Below are 18,692 nucleotides of genomic sequence, written 5' to 3' on the forward strand. Positions count from 1 at the left end.
AGCGAGCGGCCCCACCTCCCCTGGACCATACCAGGCCACATGCCTTCAACATGGGGGGGTGTTGGTGCTTTGGGGCAGGGGGAGCTCTGCACCCCCCCTCAAAGCACCTTGCCCCCATGTTGATGAGGACAAGGGCCTCTTCCCCACAACCCTGGCCGGTGGTTGTGGGGGTCTGCGGACAGGGGACTCATCGGAATCTGGAAGCCCCCTTTAACAAGGGGCCCCCCAGATCCCAGACCCCCTCCCTATGTGAATGGGTATGGGGTACACTGTACCCCTACCCATTCACCCCATAAAAGGCAGTGTGTGTAAATAACGACAGGAGACGTTTTGGATAGTTTATTAAAAATCTTCATCTGGTCTTTTCCGGTCTTCTCCTCTCTTCTGGTCTTCTGCTCTTTTGCTGTCCGCTCTTCTGCTGTCCAATCTTCTGCTCTTTTGCCTCCTCTGGTCTTCTTCTTCCTCCTCAGACGATGTCTCCGTTGATTATGCCGGTCTCTGCAGCTTGTTATATAGCCATTTTGGGCGTGGCCTCCCGGTGACATCACTGGGAGGCCCTGCCCCCTTATGGCACAGATGACGTCATCTGTGACATAAGGGGGCGGGGCCTCCCAGTGGCGTCACCGGAGGCCACGCCCAAAATGGTTATATAACAAGCCCCGGAGACCGGCATAATCACCAGAGGACCGGAGGAAGAAGACCAGAGGAGGCAAAAGAGCAGAAGATTGGACAGCAGAAGAGCGGACAGCAAAAGGGCAGAAGACCAGATGAAGATTTTTAATAAACTTTCCAAAACGTCTCCTGTCGTTATTTACTATATTTTCTTATATCTTTTCATGTGATTTACTATATTTTCTTATCTTTTCATGTGACAACACTGAAGAAATTACGTTTTGCTACAATGTAAAGTAGTGAGTGTACAGCTTGTATAACAGCGTAAATTTGCTGTCCCCTCAAAATTCCTCAACACACAGCCATTAATGTCTAAACCTCTGGCAACAAAAGTGAGTACACCCCTAAGTGAATGTCCAAATTGGGTCCAATTAGTCATTTTCCCTCCCTGGTGTCATGTGACTCGTTAGTGTTACAAGGTCTCAGGTGTGAATGGGGAGCAGGTGTGTTACATTTGGTGTTATCGCTGGAGTCTGGACCAATCACAGCCTGGACATCAGCAAAGTGGGGGGTGTCGGGGCGCATTGCTCTCCGCCCAGATGACCCCCAGAAGGCCACCAATCGGCGCCTCTGCCCGCCGCAGGTGGCTTCAAAAACCCCACCCCCCCCCATAACCACCTAGGTCTGGCGCCCCTAGTGGGCAAAAATTGGACAATTTTTATTTATTTTTTTTGGGGGGGGCAGCGCCCCTGCGCCCCCTGCCGGCCGCCACTGCCGCAGTGACTCCTTTCACGGAGTGGGCGGATAAGGGCCTTCCTCCCACAGTAGAAGGGAATTGCGTCAAGCCCTTTTATTCTGTGTCCACAGGGTACAGACTGGAATTCAATTCCCAACCCTCAGAGGTTATTACCAGTCTACCCAGGGATCGAGTCAAAGCAGATGCTTTAAGTCTCCAGATCGTAGACTTAGTAGATCAAAAAGTATTGATACCTCCTCCAAAGGGGGAACAGGGCAGAGGGTTTTACTCCCACATCTTTGTGATACAACTCTCGGGAGTTATTATTTGACTTTAAATCTCTCGCTAAAATACAAGCATTTTCGCATGGAATCAGTGCATTCCATAGGAAGTTTGCTGTATCCGAAAGGTTTCATGGCAACACTGGACTTTAAAGGATGCTTATTTTCACATCCCTGTTCACTAAGCCAGAAGTTCTTATGACTAGCAGTGAAGCTAGGGTTGGAAATCGGACATAACCAATCTTCAGCCCCTTGTATCTTCACCAAGGTCTTGAGGGAAGCTTTAGCCCCACTGAGACAGAAGTCAATTCTGATCATCCCCTACCTGGATGACTTCCTAGTAGTGGTGGACTTGGGTCAGAAACTAGAAAGGGATCTCCAGACAGTTCAGGAGTTCCTTGGGTCACTTGGATGGATGATCAACAAGCAAAAATCTTGCCTAACACCCTCCCAGAGGGTGACGTATCTCGGATTCGAGATCTCCTCTCTGGACCAGAAGATTTTTCTCCCAAAAATTAAGGTTTTAAAGTTGTTTCAAATGGTGGCTTCTTTACAAACCAACCAGTGGGTCTCACTCAGGGACATCACAAGTCATAGGCCTTATGACCTTCTGTTTTTCCAGCTGTCCCTTGTGCACAATATCAACAGCGTCCCCTCCAATGGTTCCTGTTAAAGAACTGGGATGGATCTCTGGATTCCTTGGAACCTGAAGGTGAAAGTTCCCCCCAGGGTAAAAAGAACCCTATGGTGGTGGAGATCACCACTTGACCCTACCAGGGGATTGAACTGAGTTATTCAGGTATCGCAAAGAATAACCACAGATGTGAGCTCTTCCGGATGGGGTACACATATCCAGAGCCAATTGGCACAGGGAGAATGGTCTGCCGCTAGAAGCACAGATTTTGTCGAATCGGAGCTCATGGCAGTACAGAAAGCCTTAGAGGTCTTTCAGACAGACATCAAGGGGACTCATCTTCAGATTCGATCCGACAACATTGCAACAGTGGCGTACCTCAAAAAACAGGGAGGTACACAGAGTCGGGGGCTGCAGTTCATAGCCCAGAAAATTTTCTCTTGGGCTGAGATTAATCTTGCCTCCATTTCAGCTCTTCATCTGAAGGACTCAGAACGTCTTAGCAGACCCCCTCAGCCGCCACCAGGTGGGTCGGGACAATTGGTCCCTCAACTCAAAGGACTTTGCAGAAATTGAGGGCAGGTGGGGTTTACCAGAAGTAGACCTCTTTGCAGCTCCGGCACATACGCAAAAAGGTTTTCTTCCCTGAACCAATGGGGATCAACACTTTTCAAACTTTGCTATGCCCCCCCCCCCCAGTCAGGCTAATCTCGGGAGTCCTCCGGAAATTTGTCCAAGAGGACAACGATTGATACGAATAGCTCCTTGTTAGCCCTAAAGGCCGTGTTTTCATGCCTTACAGGCTTTAACCTCAACCTCCAATAACTCTGCCTTGAGACAGAACCTGTTGACTCGGAGGTTCAGTATTCCATCTGCACATCACATCCTTAAAACTGACAGCTTGGTATCTGAAGAACAGATACTAAGTTCCCAAGGATTCTCAGACAAGGTAGTGAAGACCTTGATCAATTGTTGAAAGCATGTCACGAAAGCAATATATTCCAAAGTTTGGAAAAAATTAACTCTTGACTGGCTGAAATCATAGACTATTCCCGGATTTACCATCTATTCTGGAATTTTTTTCAAGAGGGTGTCGATAAGGGTCTCTCCCTTAGTACTTTGAAAGTGCAGGCTGCTGCCGTTGGCATTTTTCTCCAGTGTTCCCTTCGGGAAAATCCCATTATAGCTAGGTTCTTCAAGGCAATTGCCTGGGCTAAGCCTGTAGTAGTCAGAACATGTCGGAACCTATCCCTAGTCCTTCAAGCCTTAGTAACAGTTCCTTTCGAACCCTTGAAGGATTTAACTGCATTCCTGATTGCAGTGACGTCGGCTCGAAGAGTCAGTGAGTTGCAGGCCCTCTCAATTAGGGTGCCTTTTCTTCTGATTTTTCAGGACAGAATAGTGTTAAAAACCGATCCAGGGTTTTTGCATAAGGTAGCTACTTCCCTCCATGGAGCACAGGATATTGTACTACCTACCTTTTTTGTAGTTCTTAAAAAAAAAAAAAAGATTTTTTTTTTTTTTTTAATTGGGATGTCAGTTATTCTGGCTTACCTAGAGGTGACTAAAACCTTTAGGAAGTGTGAAACCTTATTTGTACTTTTTTTTTTTTTTTTCTGGCACACATAGGGGTAATAGAGCTTCTAAAGCCACCATAGCTAGGTGGATAAAGCAGGCTATTACAGAAGCTTATAAAGCAAAGAATGTTGCCTCCATCTTTTATCAACGCACATTCAACAAGGGCCTTGTCCGCGTCTTGGGCCGAAAGGGCTGGTGCCTCACCAGAACAATTCTGTAAGGCAGCTACCTGGTCTAACTTTTCAACCTTGGTTGGACATTATTGCCTGGACCTCCTCTTGGGCGCAGGCATTTGGTCAAAAGGTGCTCCAGGCAGTGGTTCCTCCCTAGACTGGTAAGTTTCTGGCTCATCGTCTCATGGGCTGTCCCGGAAGACGACTTGAGAAAAGCTGAGTTAGACTTACCGGAAACTCCTTTTCTGAGAGCCGGATTCCCACCCGAAGATGTCTTGTACTGTGTGTGTGTATATGTAGATATATTTTACAGGAATGTCCTATGGTTCTCAAATACTGAAGTATGAGGGCCGCCTTTTATCTGATTGGATTTTAATGCGTTTCCTGTCCTGGTAGGAGGAGCCCTAGGTCTCATGGGCTGTCCTGAGACTCTCTCAGAAAAGGAGTTACTGGTAAGTCTAACTCAGCTTTTCCATCCTTCTGGAGGATTGGATTCAGCCGGTCCATTCTCATCCACTCTCCCCATTGAGAGCCGGGATCTGACAGCTCCGTCTCTGCACACAGAGCGGAGACGGAGCTGTCATCTGCCTGTTCAGCGGGGGTCAGTGGATCGATACCCCCGCTGAGCAGAATGGACTCCGTTGGGTGCACCGTCCATGTGAAAGAAGCCTTAGTCCTCTCTCTGACCCCCCTTCCTCTGACACTCATCTACTTTAGTTTATCTCTTCTATTGCAGTAAATTCTCCTCCCTACTTAGTTTTGTTTGTCTCTTCTGCAGTCATCGATGGCGTTCTCTGATGCGAGGAAGGAGCTGGACTGTTCCGTCTGTCTGACCATTTATACCAATCCTGTGACACTGAGATGTGGACACAACTTCTGCCAGGACTGTATAGAAGGTGTTCTGGATACACAGGGGAGGTCTGGAATTTATTGCTGTCCTGAATGTAGAGAGGAGTTCCAGGAGCGGCCTGAACTTAGCAGGAACACAACACTGCACAACATAGTAGAGAGTTTCCGATCTACAGAGCCAGAGAAGGAAAGCCAGATCCTCTGTACATACTGTATTCATTCTCCTGTACCAGCTATTAAATCTTGTCTGCTGTGTGAAGCTTTTCTCTGTGATGACCATCTGAGAGTCCACAGCAAGTCATCCCTACATGTCCTATCTGACCTCACCACTCCCCAGAAGAACAGAAAATGCTCCGTCCATGAGAAGATCCTGGAGTATTACTGCACGGAGGACTCCATCTGTCTTTGTGGGTCCTGCAGACTGCATGGAGACCATCGGGAACACCAGGTGGAGACACTGGAGGAGGCCTCTGAGAAGAGGAAGGAGACCCTGACCAATGCTTTGCAGAAGTTGGTGAAAAAGAGGGAGGAAGTGGAGGAAAGTCTCAAGAGTCTGCAGAAGTACAAAAGGAAAGTGCAAGACAGTGCAGACGGTGTAGTCAAGAGAGTCACCGCCATATTCAGAGACATCAGGAGACAGCTGGACATCCTAGAGAAGAGAGTTCTGAACCAGATCTCTTGCCAGAATAATAATGTGTTATTTCCAGCCGCTGATTTAATCCAGGATCTGGAGATAAAGAAGGATGAGCTGTCCAGGAAGTTGCGTCGCATAGAGGAGATATGTAACATGACGGATCCACTGAGCGTTTTACAGGAATCAGACACAGGTGACTTGTGTGACACTGAGGATGGAAATGAGGAGGACAAAGAGAGATGTGATAAACTCCTTCATGGTGGGGGGGATCTGGATGTGACTAGAATCTCGCACACATTACATACAGGATTATCTGATATAATAACAGTGGTCGGTGGAGCGATTATACTAGAACCTGCAGAAATATTACTGGATATAGACACGGCTCATAATTACCTATATATCTCAGATGATGAGAAGACTGCACACAAGATGAATAGATATCTGAATCGCTATTCAACCAAGAAATTTCAGGCCTACAAAGTAGTAAATGGCAGTATTTATGATTTTAATCTAAGCCAGAATGTTACACAATACAGGGAAGTGATATCTCCTCAGGTGTTGAGCAGTCAGAGTTTCTCCTCAGGGAGACATTACTGGGATGTAGATGTTGGGGGGTCACAGAACTGGAGAGTTGGGATGTGTTACCCCAGTATAGACAGGACAGGAGAGATGTCAGAGATTGGATGTAATGAGAAGTCCTGGTGTCTGGAGTGGAACGGTAATCTGTTATGGAAACATGACAAACAATCTAATGTATTGGCTAACATCCCATTACACAGAGTCAGGGTGTGTCTGGATTATAAAGCGGGGCGTCTTTCTTTTTATGAGTTGGATATTCTGATCCGACACCTCCACACCTTCACTGACATCTTCACTGAGCCCCTCCATGCTGCATTTTATGTAGGGGAGGGTTATATAAAGATAGTTGAGGGGGAACGGGGACTCCATTAAAAAGGGGAAAACCGAAAACAATGCATGGGGTTTCCCCCAAAAAAACATGCCAGACCCTTAATCCTAGCATGCAGCTGGCTGGCCAAGAAAGGTGGGGACAACTGTGCACCCCCCCTCCTGAACCAGGCCACATGCCCTCAAAATGGGTGGGGTGCCTTGTCAGGGTGGTCCCCCCCTGGCAAAGCACCTTGTCCCTTTTTGTTGCTGAGGACAAGGGCCTCCTTCCTACAACCTTGGCCCAGTGGTTGTGGGGGAGGTCTGCAGCTGGGGGTATTATATAAACCTGGAAGCCTCCTAAAAAGAATGTAACCTAGAAAAAAAAAAACATTTAAACAAGTCCATTATTAAATAAAAATAAAAAAACAGGTCCCTCTTCACAATGCTTTTTAGTGCCCGTAAAATCCTGGCTAGAGGGTGGATTCAGCCGACAATACCTTCCCTGGCGGCCTGGATCAATGAAGTAAATAATACTCTCCCTTATAAGAAACTGTGTAAAAGAGATATATGGGACTTTAATTGAGGTCAAATGGACATAAAAATATATTTATTGTTTGACATGAATGATATGATCTAAAAAACACTGTAGCATAAGTACATACAGAGAACGCACACAGTAGATACAGCAATACATAATGAATCCAAAATCAATACAATATTTTCATGGACCAAAAAATGGATCACTCAAGAACAAAATGGATACAATAGGACATAAATGCTCTATGTGCTCATAATCTTTAAATATATATGAGTTAAATGAAACATCTGAGTAATGGTAGTCTCAACGCGTTTCATGGACCTCCATCCATTCATCAGGAGCTTTGAATGTTTGTCTAAAAATGAAAATATGGGTTATATTGATATGCTTGTGTGAAATATGGACTATAATGGGGGATATATATTGGAATGGGCACTACCTTAAGCAGTGTCATAGATCCACGAGCAGTCCAGTCTGAGCAAAAGAGCGGAAGCCGATCCAGGGAACGCCTGACTCGGGGCTGAGGCATGGATCACAACCAATACACCAGGGCAACAGGGAGGAGAGGACCAAAAAACAGGGTAAAAGCAAATAAAGAGGCTCCAAGGATGTCATTCGGAGAAGTGATGGTAAAGGCACATTGGGTGCAGAGACAGTCTGAAAAAATATATATATATATATATATATATATATATATGTGTGTATAGAATGAGAAAACAATCTCAAGATATCAATAAATGACACTCTCTCTGTTATTTATCACCAATGTTGCCTCACTCATAGACCCTTCCTTTGGGTTATAGTATTCATTCTCTGGCACCCCCTTTTAGGGGGTGTCTTTCTTTACATGTATTGCAAATTTTCCTTTCCTTATATTCACCTCATGTCCATCCTCTTCCTTTCCCGACCTATTCTGGGCTTCACATGCATCCCCAATATGCACTTTCACTTTGTTTGGATTATCACCCCTGGTGATTTACATAGACACCTTCTTTGGATTATTGCTCTGGCTATATGCACTCTACTTTCTTTTGATATACGATTCTTGGTGGTCACTCATAGGCACCTTTTTTGGGCTTAATTCGCCTGACCATATACTCCTTATCTATTGATATCTTGAGATTGTTTGTTTTCTCAGTATATTCATTATATATATATATATATATATATATATTTTCAGACTTGTCTCTGTGCTCCCAATGTGCCTTTACCATCACTTCTCCGAATGACATCCTTGGAGCCTCTATATTTGCTTTTACCCTGTTTTTTGGTTCTCTCCTCCCTGTTGCCCTGGTGTATTGGTTATGATCCATGCCTCAGCCCCGGGTCAGGCGTTCCCTGGATCGGCTTCGGTCTCTTTTTCTCAGACTGGACTGCTCGTGGATCTATGACACTGCTTAAGGTAGTGCCCATTCCAATATATATCCCCCATTATAGTCCATATACCACACAAGCATATCAATATAACCCATATTTTAATTTTTAGACAAACATTCAAAGCTCCTGATGAATGGATGGAGGTCCATGAAACGCGTCAAGCCTACTATTACTCAGATGTTTCATTTAACTATGATATATTTAAAGATTATGAGCCCACAGAGCATTTGTCATATTGTATCCATTTTATTCTTGAGTGATCCATTTTTTTTTGGTCCTAGAAAATATTGTATTGATTTTGGATTCATTATGTATTGCTTTTGGATTCATTATGTATTGCTGCATCTACTGTGTGTGTTCTCTGTATGTACTTATGCTACAGTGTTTTTTATATCGTATCATTCATGTCATTAAACCACCAATAAAGATATTTTTATGTCCCAATTGACCTCAATTAAAGTCCCATATATCTTTTTAGCTTTTACACGTATACCAAGGGATGGAGGCAACTGAACATTTGCTGTGGCAAATCGTATATACTACTTCCTTATAAGAAACTGATTTACATCAATAGGGGTTGCCCAGGTAAATAAGGTTTGGGACCGGTGGCTGAATTATTCTTCCACCTGTATATCAAAGCTTTGGCATGGAGCTACTGCTGTGCTATCTGGTCCCGGCTATATTGGGGTTCCCCTGCCTTTTCTTTAATAGTTGTCCTTTTTATGAGTGCTTGTGATGCAGTTATCTTTTTTTTTTTTTCTAATCTGATATTTATGTATTCAGTGTTATTATTCATGGTGCGATTTCTTTTTGTATATTTGTGACTGTTCGGTAAACAAAGTTGTTTTTTGATTTAAAAAAAAAAAAAAAACGGGTCCCTCGTTGTACAGTGAATTCATCATAGAAAACTCCTATTCTAATGTGTAGTTGTCATAACGTACTTCGAATGTAATACAATGGTAGAGTACTCCTAGTCTATTGTATCATTATTAAGTACTGTATGTCTGTTCTAATATAAATTATAGTCATTATAATAAAGTTTCTTTTCTGAATCTAATCCTCTATCCTATTACTATAGTTACGGAAAAGTGTTTTTATCAAGTCAGGACAAATACCAGGTTCTCTACTAACATTTACCTTACCTGAGCTCCCCCACTGCATTGATCACCAGTTGGACCCCCCTAGAAGTCCCCATCACTTTCTGGTACGGGGGAGAATGGAGTCGCTCCCCTTCCTCTCATGATGCAGTGATCATCCAATCACCAGGCCTGAGTTTTGTCACTAGCGGGAGGAAGATTAGTATCCCAGTGTAAGCTCTGACATGGACCGACATAGCGCTTACCCAGGATTGTATATTTGGGTCTCCAGTGAGCAAAAGGAACGAGGCAGTGCGGGGAAGGTGAATATCGGTAGCAATGAATGATGGCCTGTTTATCTGAAGATAATCTGTTACTTTGACTTCAAAGCTTTACTTCATGTTTTACTTTAGTCATGTTATATCATACCTTACCCTATCCTATACTATGTTCTATTGTATTCTATCCTATCCTATTCTACCCTATGTTCTATCTCATCATCCTATCGTATCCAATCTTATCCTATACTGTATTTATCATATCCTATGTTCTACCGTATCTATCCTATGTTTCTACCATGTTCTATCTTATCTTATTCTATTGTATCCTATAATATCCAATCGTATCTTATCCTATACTGTATTATCCTATGTTATCCAATCCTTTCCAGTCTTATCCTATCACTTCTTATCCTATAGTAACTGGAGAGAGTCCAGAGAAGGGCAACAAAAATAATTAGGGGAATGGTGGACATCAGCTATGTGGAAAGACTACAAGCACTGAACCTATTCTCTCTGGAGAAGAGATGATGAGAGGGGATATGATATCAATGTACAAATACTGTACTGGTGACCCTAGCATAAGGAACAAACTATTCAGAGAAAGGGAATACAATAAGACACGTGGCCACTCTCTAAAACTAGAGGAAAGGCAGTTTAACCTTAAAATACGTAAGGGGTTCTTCACTGTCAGAGCGGTAAGGATGTGGAATTCTCTTCCACAAACAGTGGTATCAGCAGGGAGCATCGATAGTTTAAAAAAAATATTAGATGGGCACCTTAAAGACCACAACAGGGAGGGGTATACAATGTATGGTTAGCAGCAAACACACACACATCATAGGTTGAACTGGATGGACTGATGTCTTTTTTTCAACCTCACTAACTATCTTATCCAGTCTTATTCTATCCTATGTTATTCCACCATATCCTATCCGAAATTAACCTATATTATCCTGTCCTTTGTTATTCTTCCCTATTCTATCTAGAGATCGACTGATTATCGGCAACACCGATATATATTGGGGGCTGATATGCACTTTCCCCGATTTATCGGAATCTGCCTCTTCTCTCCATCCTTCCATGACAGCCAACATGTGAGAGATGTGAGAGAAGGCCGCTCCAGCAGACGTCGATGATGAAACGCGTAGGGCGGGTCCATTGCGTCATAGCGTCACTTCCGGTTTAGAGACTCTACCGCTGTGGAACGCGGAAGCTTCCCGGTGATTGCTACTGATCCGAGGCAGCTCTCACAGTGAGTGGATGCTACGTTTTCCCTTATCATTTGTGATTAATACTTCACGGGGCTCCCCTCTCTCTTTTTCCATATGGAAACACGCCAACTGGTGCCTTGTTGACCGTGGAAGGGGACCCTAGGAGATTTACATTGGCCTGACTTCTATACACGGCAGGTGTATACACAGCGCGACACCTAGTGGTTACACAGGTGATTGCAGCTGCCACTTTACCTTAAGGGATTTTTTCCCTGGTTCATTCATCACCTTTATTCACCTATTTGTTTTTTTATTGGCATGTTACGCTCACTATAGTAATAGTGCCGGGAACATTACCCAACACATGTTTGCATTTTACTTCTGCACTGTATTGATTTAATTATTTGTTTATCACAATAAATACACTGTCTATGTCATAAATTTATTTATTGCACTTTAGCACTTTCTGGATTGTATCTATCACACATCAGGATAATTTATCTTTTTATCTACTTTATTTGAACCCACCCAATACACAGTATATATCCATTTTATCTCTTTTATGGTTTTTATGGGATACACCCCCTTATTTATCATTTGATTGCAAGTGATTGCACTTTATCACTATTTATTGCATAAAGGTAGCGCCGTTTTCAACCCCTTCTCTGCACTTCCCTTATATCTTGACCCCTTTGGGGTTTTGGTTGTTGGCTGCTTACACCTGATAATCGCTCACGTTTCACCGCACACTACATAGCGCTGGTCATTTTCTGCCTTTATATATGAGAGATGGTGGCTCCTCCCTGGCAGGAAACACACTCCAATTGTTCAGCTGTTAAAAGTCCCCACCCTCCCCCCCCCCCCCCCCTGCTCCTCAGTTTAGAGTGTTTCTCCCACAGCGCAACGTTATTATTTTCTCTGACCTGAAATAAATGGATGTGGATGGGTTCCCCTGTAAACCAGGTTCGGTCGGGCCGAGGATAGGCTTCTCCCTACCTGCCACCTCCTCAGGCTTCTTACAGGTCGCCCCCAAAGCCCCAGGCAGTCTTTCCTATGGGTGGTTCCTCTATGCCTGGGCCCTGACATCTTGCAGGGGTCTCCTCCACTCTTCCTGGGTGTCTCAGCGGCTTCTGATTTCAAAAAGCCTGCCGCAGGGCGCCTCAAGCCTCACTTTGAAGATCGAAATGTCCGTTTGGAAGTGGGGCATGTGCAGTGCAATAAGGAAGAGTGTATCTGGAGGAGACGCTGAAAACCGCGTTGTGGTAATATTGGCGGAGTCTCCAACCTGAAATTAGGAAGACTGCCAAGGAAACAAAACCTGCTGCTATGTGCCTGATGGAAGAGTAAAAGTCACTCCGGGTGGCTACCGTTTGTTTCCTTGTCTGCGGGGGGGGGGTACGGATGTCTGCATTAGGCTCTGGTGACCCCCCATTTTTCCCCCAGGTAATGTAGCCCATGCATCTGAATATTGCAGGAAGAGTGATCGGTTGGTAATCTTCTCTTCTCTTGCAGAAGTCCCTATGGGACCCAGGAGGCCTCTATCATATCACCCCCTATTGCAGCTATCACTAGTTCCCCTAAGAGATATGCAAACTGTGGGGATAGATTATATACAAAGACTCTGTTACACCGGTGGTAACAAACTGGCAGGTCAAGAGGCCTCAGGGTTAATATAAGAATGCCTCCTTTCCCTGTGTTGAGGAGGATTAGATGCAAACCCTATGGCTGTGGTAAACGGGAGGAAAAACAGTAGTGGTGTGTACTCCCTTTTTTACCTGGGAAGCTTTGCAGCAGTATCCCTGATAGCAGCCAGGTGGGGTTTTGGCTTGTTGTAGTATTCTCTTCCTTGAGGGTACTACTATCCTTCCCTTTAACACTGGGGTTACATAAGCCAAAAGCTTCAGCTAGACCCAGGTCCACAGCTTTCGCTTATTATCAGGACAGGCTGTGGTCATTGCAACTTTAAGTTGCCAGTTCCTCACTATAAACCCTGTTTGCATCAATAAGGGTAATTCTAGTGAAGGGGTGACACCTGTTAGACAGTGTCTCTTGCAGGCTATTTCTGCCACTGAACAGGTTAGACATTCCTAAAGGGTTTATCAATGGGAATGTAAGGTGGAGTCCAGTAACCTGAAGATTACATGGGTAATGCCAAAATTTTTTTCCCCTGGTCAGGCTTGCACGCCAGATATTTTGAATATACTAGGCCAGGCCAGCTGCTCGGATTCAGCACGCATCTCCAAGATGGGTGATAAGAGCCTGCATCCAAAAAAAATCTCTCCACATATGGGGTAGAGACACAGTAAGGGGAGGAACCCTTTGCTTATGGAATTGCTCGCTATGTTTAACAAGCGGCAACCTAGTATTTTCATCCTACCGTTAGATCAGTTGGTGTGTAAGGCTACGTTACCACTAGTGCAATGCAAAAATTGTGCGAATTGCTGTGTGACTTTGCAGTGCAACTTTTCTTGCACCGGTTTAGTGCAATTTTGATCTGATATTGCACTCCCTGACTAGAGGTCGTATCAAGGTAGTGTAGGCACCTTTCCAGAGTTAGTATTAGTAAAATAAGTCGCGCTGAGTGATGAAAAACAAACAAATCAATGTCCTACAATCAAATGTCCCAAATAAATGGTGAATAGTGATGTAAATAATATCGAGAATCTTGAACGGCCTCCAAGGTCTCTTAGGAAATGTGCTTACCAAACGAACAATAAAAAATCTGCGAGATTCGTATGCCGAGGTACATTCACATGCCAAGGAGATTATCTGGAGTTCATGCGCCAGGATCCTCAATGTGTATTGCCATATATTAAACAGAAAAGAAAAAATACTCCATAGCGTGATACCGTACAAAAAATGAATTGTGGTAATTAAATATAGTGTCAGAATAGATTCCACCACCTCATGTGTGAAAATCCTAAACCAACTGTGAAGCAGCTTACCAAAAAGTAAATATAAACGTGAAAATATCCCAGTGATAGGGAAGGAGGAAAAAACGACACCAAACTTGGAGCCTCTTACCAGATAGAAATAAATATCAGCAGAATATGGTTAAGGTCCAGATGCACCAAAAAGCCAGCAAGACACCCAAGAGCACGTCAAGCCTCTTACCAGACTATAGATATAATGCACAATGTAGTCACTTGCTGCACTTCCCCATCGTGTATAAGGTAGACTCAGGGACCCAATGACATCAACAGGTACGGTACTGAAGGATTCTCAGTGACCAGAGTACATCAGCATACCAACCCAAGTAAAAAGAAAAGCGCCAATAGTGTGAAATTTTCTAACACCTTTTATTAAATAAAGAAAAGCACTTACAAACATGTAGTAAAAATCGCAAAAGGATGAGGAGCCGCCGGCCGGACGGCAAAGCGCATCCGCTCCTTCGATAGAGTTCCAGGGATGACGTCAGCACGCCGTGACCTAACGGCGTTTCGTCCAAGAAGACGTTATCAAAGGTGTTGCTGCAGCCTTAAGTCGCAGAGGACCAGGGAAGGTGGCAGGATAAATCGCACCAGTGGAAACAGAACCTAAGAGTTAATTGGGACCCCTGGTGGTTTGGGCTACTGCCCACCCTGTGATAACTAGATGCATTATTGTCTGCAATGCTAGTTGATGAAAATTTGTGTACAAAAGCCTCTATACAAGCTACATATATTAACCTGTATTTAATGGTTGCTTGTTTAGTCCTTCAGGTGTCTGATTTCTTCCAAGCAAAGATTGTCTCCAAACCTCCCTGAGGCTGATTTAAATGATCTACAGGTCTGTGCTCGTTAAGACCTTAGATGCTGCAAAACTTGGATTCCCACCTATGTGTGGGACAGCTACACCCACTCGTATGAAGGTAGGGTAACAGCGGCTACTAAGTATACACCTACCTGAGACTTCCATTACTTGGAGCTACCCAGATTCTCCTCTGGTGAAGGAAGGTTGAGTAAGCACATACTACTGTCAGTGTGAGGCGAAGAGAGCCGATCAGCGGCTCCTCCTTATAGGGGAGACAAGTACAAGTAATCAGGGCACTGATTACCCAAAATGTAAATAAAGTGCCAATTACTGCCTAACATCAGTGCCCACCATTAGTGCCTATCAGTGCCTGCTCATCTAGGCACTGACTGGCAGCACTATGGGCACTGATGGTGCTGCCCATCAGTACCTCCTCATAAGTGCCATCTCATCAGTGCCCAGCAGTGCAGGAGAAAAATGTATTTATTTTCAATATTTATTTACAGAAAAAAGGAAATTTTTGTTTTTTTTTCAAAATTTTCTGTCTGTACTTTTTTTTTGTAAGAAATAAAAAACCCAGAGGTGATTAAATACCATCAAAAGAAAGCTTTATTTGTGTGAAAAAAAGATAAATTTCGTATGGGTACAGTGTAGCATGATCGCACAATTGTCATTCAAAATGTGACAGCGTTGAAAGTTGAGAATTGACCTGGGAAGGAAGAGGGTGAAAGTGCACTGTAGGCAAGTGGTGAAGCAAGCTAATACCATGTCTTAGGAGGTCGCAGGTGTTCCAGTTCCAGCAAAACTGAAGGCACACTCTGCAAGGGCACTGGCTACATCCTGGGCTGAGAAAGTGGGAGCTTCCTGCACTGCACTTAACTGCCTCACACAGCCCCGTGTTACAGCCAGCTGCAGTCCGGTCATGCTGCCAGCCATCCATCCACCCACAGGCTCTGGCCCCAGCCACCCACCATAACAGGGTCCCAGCCCAGAGAGAAACCAACCAGCCACCCAGATGACAAGCCAGCCACCCGCCACCATGATCAGTGTTCCAGCAAGCCAGCTACCCGCCACAACAGGCTAGGGTGAGTGAGTGACACCAAGCCAGCCACCCACACAACAGGGTGACCCCCAAGCCAGCCACCCACCACAGTGTTCCTGCAAGCCATCCACCCACCACAGGGTGACACCAATCTAGCCACCCATAACAGGGTGACACCAATCCAGCCACCCACCACATTGTTCCTGCAAGCCAGCCACCCATAACATGGTGAAACCAAGCAAGCCAATAAGGCACCACAGACTGTTCCTGAAAGCCAACCACCCATAACAGGGTGAAAGCAAGCCACCACAGTGTTCCTGCGAACCAGCCTCCCATAACAGGGTGACACCAATCCAGATAGCCACCACAGTGTTCCTGCAAGCCAGCCACCCATAACAGGGTGACACCAAGCAAGCCAGCCACCACAGTGTTCCTGCAAGCCGGCCACCCACCCTCCCACCCATAACAGGGTGACACCAAGCCAGCCACTCACCACAGTGTTCCTACAAGCCAGCCACCACAGTGTTCCTGCAAGCCAGCCACCCATAACAGGGTGACACTAAGCCAGGCACCACAGACTGTTCCTGAAAGCCAGCCACCCATAACCGGGTGACACCAAGCCATCCAACCAGCCACCACAAACTGTTCCTGAAAGCCAGCCACCAATAACAAGGTGAGACCAGTCACCAAGCCAGCCACCCATAACAGGGTGACACTAAGCCAGCCAGCCACCACAGTGTTCCTGCAAGCCAGTCACCCATAACAGGGTGACACCAAGCCAGTTAGCCAGCCAGTGCCACCACAGTGTTGTCAGCCACCAACCCACAACAGGGTGCCAGTGCCAGCATCAGCAGAAAATTCAGCTTCAGCAAGCCATTTCTTTAATCTTTTTTGTGTCTTTCAAGTTGAACTGGAGATGGATGAGGAGAGAGAGAGTAAAAGTGTGGTCTGGGACTATTTCTTGTCTCAACCATCTCCAGGAAAAGCAGCAGTGGTCAACACATGTACAAACAACATAAGCATGGGATCAGTAACTGCAAAAAACAAAAATACCTTAAATCTTTGGGCCCATCTAAGAGTTCATCATATTGAATTGTATCATGCAGCACAGAAAAAACAAAATGAATATCAATGTGGTTTTGATTCAATACCTCCTCCACTATCCCAGGCAACAATAACAGATATGTTTGTGGGAAAAAAAAAAACAGATGTCACTGTCTAGATTCAGATGGAAGATCCCAACTGCTGGACAGAGTAATCACAGAGATGATTGTCACTGATAACCAGCCATTTACAATGGTGTCTGACTCAGGATTTAAGCGGTTGATGTCCATGCTTGAGCCAAACTACACACTGAGGTGTGAGAAGTATTATCGAACCAAAATGCTAGCAAAGCTACACCAAATGGTAGTTGACAAAGTAAAGGCTATGCTGCAACCAGAGAATGCTGGCAACTCACTCTCATACACGACGGACTGCTGGTCACAAACAGTCCGAGTCACTACTCATTCTTACATGCCACTTCATTGACAGCGGATGGACAAAACGGCAATTTGTGTTGAATACAAAAGTGATGCAAGGATCCCACACTGAGTACAGTAGAGAAATGTTTCTAGGCATGCTTAAAGAATGGGGAATCAACAAAGACCAAGTGATGCTTGCGCAACTTAGAGACAGTGGAGCAAACATGCCTAATGGAATCAGGCTTGCTGATACGTCAGACCTCTGTGTCATCATGGCACACAACTTCCTCCAACTTTCAAATGATGGTCTGTCAAGCCAAAGAGCTTTGATTGATATGTTTTGAGAAGAAATTAAACATTTTGTGCTTGCAAGTCTTTTGAATCCTCGATACAAGAACCATGCTTTCTCTTCTGATGATGTATTGGCTAAGGCGAAACAATGGCTGACAGAGGATATCGAGGTGCAGGAGGTTCCTGCCGAAAAGACAAGTCCAGAACCAGTGGTGGCCCGTGCATAGGGGGCGCCAGGGCCCCGCCCCCCTACCCCTAAAAAAAAGAAAAAAAAAAAAGAAAAAAAAAATTACAAAGCGAACAAATAAAGTTGTAAAAAAAAAATTGGGTTTGCCAGCCTCTGTGATGGAACTGGTGGCTAGGGGGGGGTTGGGGTTTACGTCCCAGAAGAGGCGCCAGATTGGCTGCCTTCTGGGGGCGTAACCCGGGCGCAAGTCTTTGCGATTGGACACCCCCACTTTCTGATATCCTGGCTGTGATTGGTCCAGTCTCCAGCCTGGACCAATCATCATCCAGGACATCCGATCCCTGACGTCACAATGGGGGCGGTGCCGGTGCGTGAGTCAGTCACTCACCGTCACCGCCGCTCGGAGGACGAGGGAGAAGCCGCTCACCTTCCCGCCGCCGCAGAGAGGACGAACTGGATCGAGGAGGGAAGAACCCGCCGCCGCCAGGTAAGTGCATTAAATTGAAGGGAGCACGCACGCTGGTCTCTGCATTGATTGGGGGACAATGCTGTGGGCACTCTGCATTTATTGGGGTACAATGCTGTGGGCACTCTGCATTTATTGGGGTACAATGCTGTGGGCACTCTGCAATCATTGGGGTACAATGCTGTGGGCACTCTGCATTTATTGGGGTACAATGCTGTGTCACTCTGCAATCATTGGGGTACAATTCTGTGGCACTCTGCAATCATTGGGGTACAATGCTGTGGGCACTCTGCAATCATTGGTGTACAATGCTGTGGGCACTCTGCAATCATTGGGGTACAATTCTGTGGGCACTCTGCAATCATTGGGGTACAATTCTGTGGGCACTCTGCAATCATTGGGGTACAATGCTGTGGGCACTCTGCAATCATTGGGGTACAATGCTGTGGGCACTCTGCAATCATTGGGGTACAATGCTGTGGGCACTCTGCAATCATTGGGGTACAATGCTGTGGCACTCTGCAATCATTGGGGGACAATGCTGTGGGCACTCTGCAATCATTGGGGACAATGCTGTGGCGCTCTACAGTGATTGGGGACAATGCTGCGGCGCTCTGCATTAAAGGGGCATGCACGCTGA

The 18,692-nt window shown here is 45.3% G+C and overlaps 2 protein-coding genes across 2 annotated transcripts in view; both read left to right on the forward strand.

Annotated features, from left to right (window-relative positions):
* LOC309550900 (3-galactosyl-N-acetylglucosaminide 4-alpha-L-fucosyltransferase FUT3-like) overlaps positions 1-18,692 on the forward strand; it is a 1,045,386-nt gene that overhangs the window by 628,791 nt on the left and 397,903 nt on the right. The gene's annotated exons all lie outside the window — the stretch shown is intronic.
* On the forward strand, positions 4,799-6,451 carry LOC309550312 (E3 ubiquitin-protein ligase TRIM39-like; the record flags this gene model as incomplete). Its single annotated transcript, XM_082250710.1, has 1 exon — positions 4,799-6,451. The coding sequence occupies one exon, from the start codon at positions 4,799-4,801 to the stop codon at positions 6,449-6,451; it is 1,653 nt and encodes a 550-aa protein (XP_082106836.1).

The sequence above is a fragment of the Pelophylax lessonae genome (genome assembly GCF_965119305.1).
Source record: "Pelophylax lessonae genome assembly, chromosome: 3".
NCBI classification, from domain to species: Eukaryota; Metazoa; Chordata; class Amphibia; order Anura; family Ranidae; genus Pelophylax; species Pelophylax lessonae.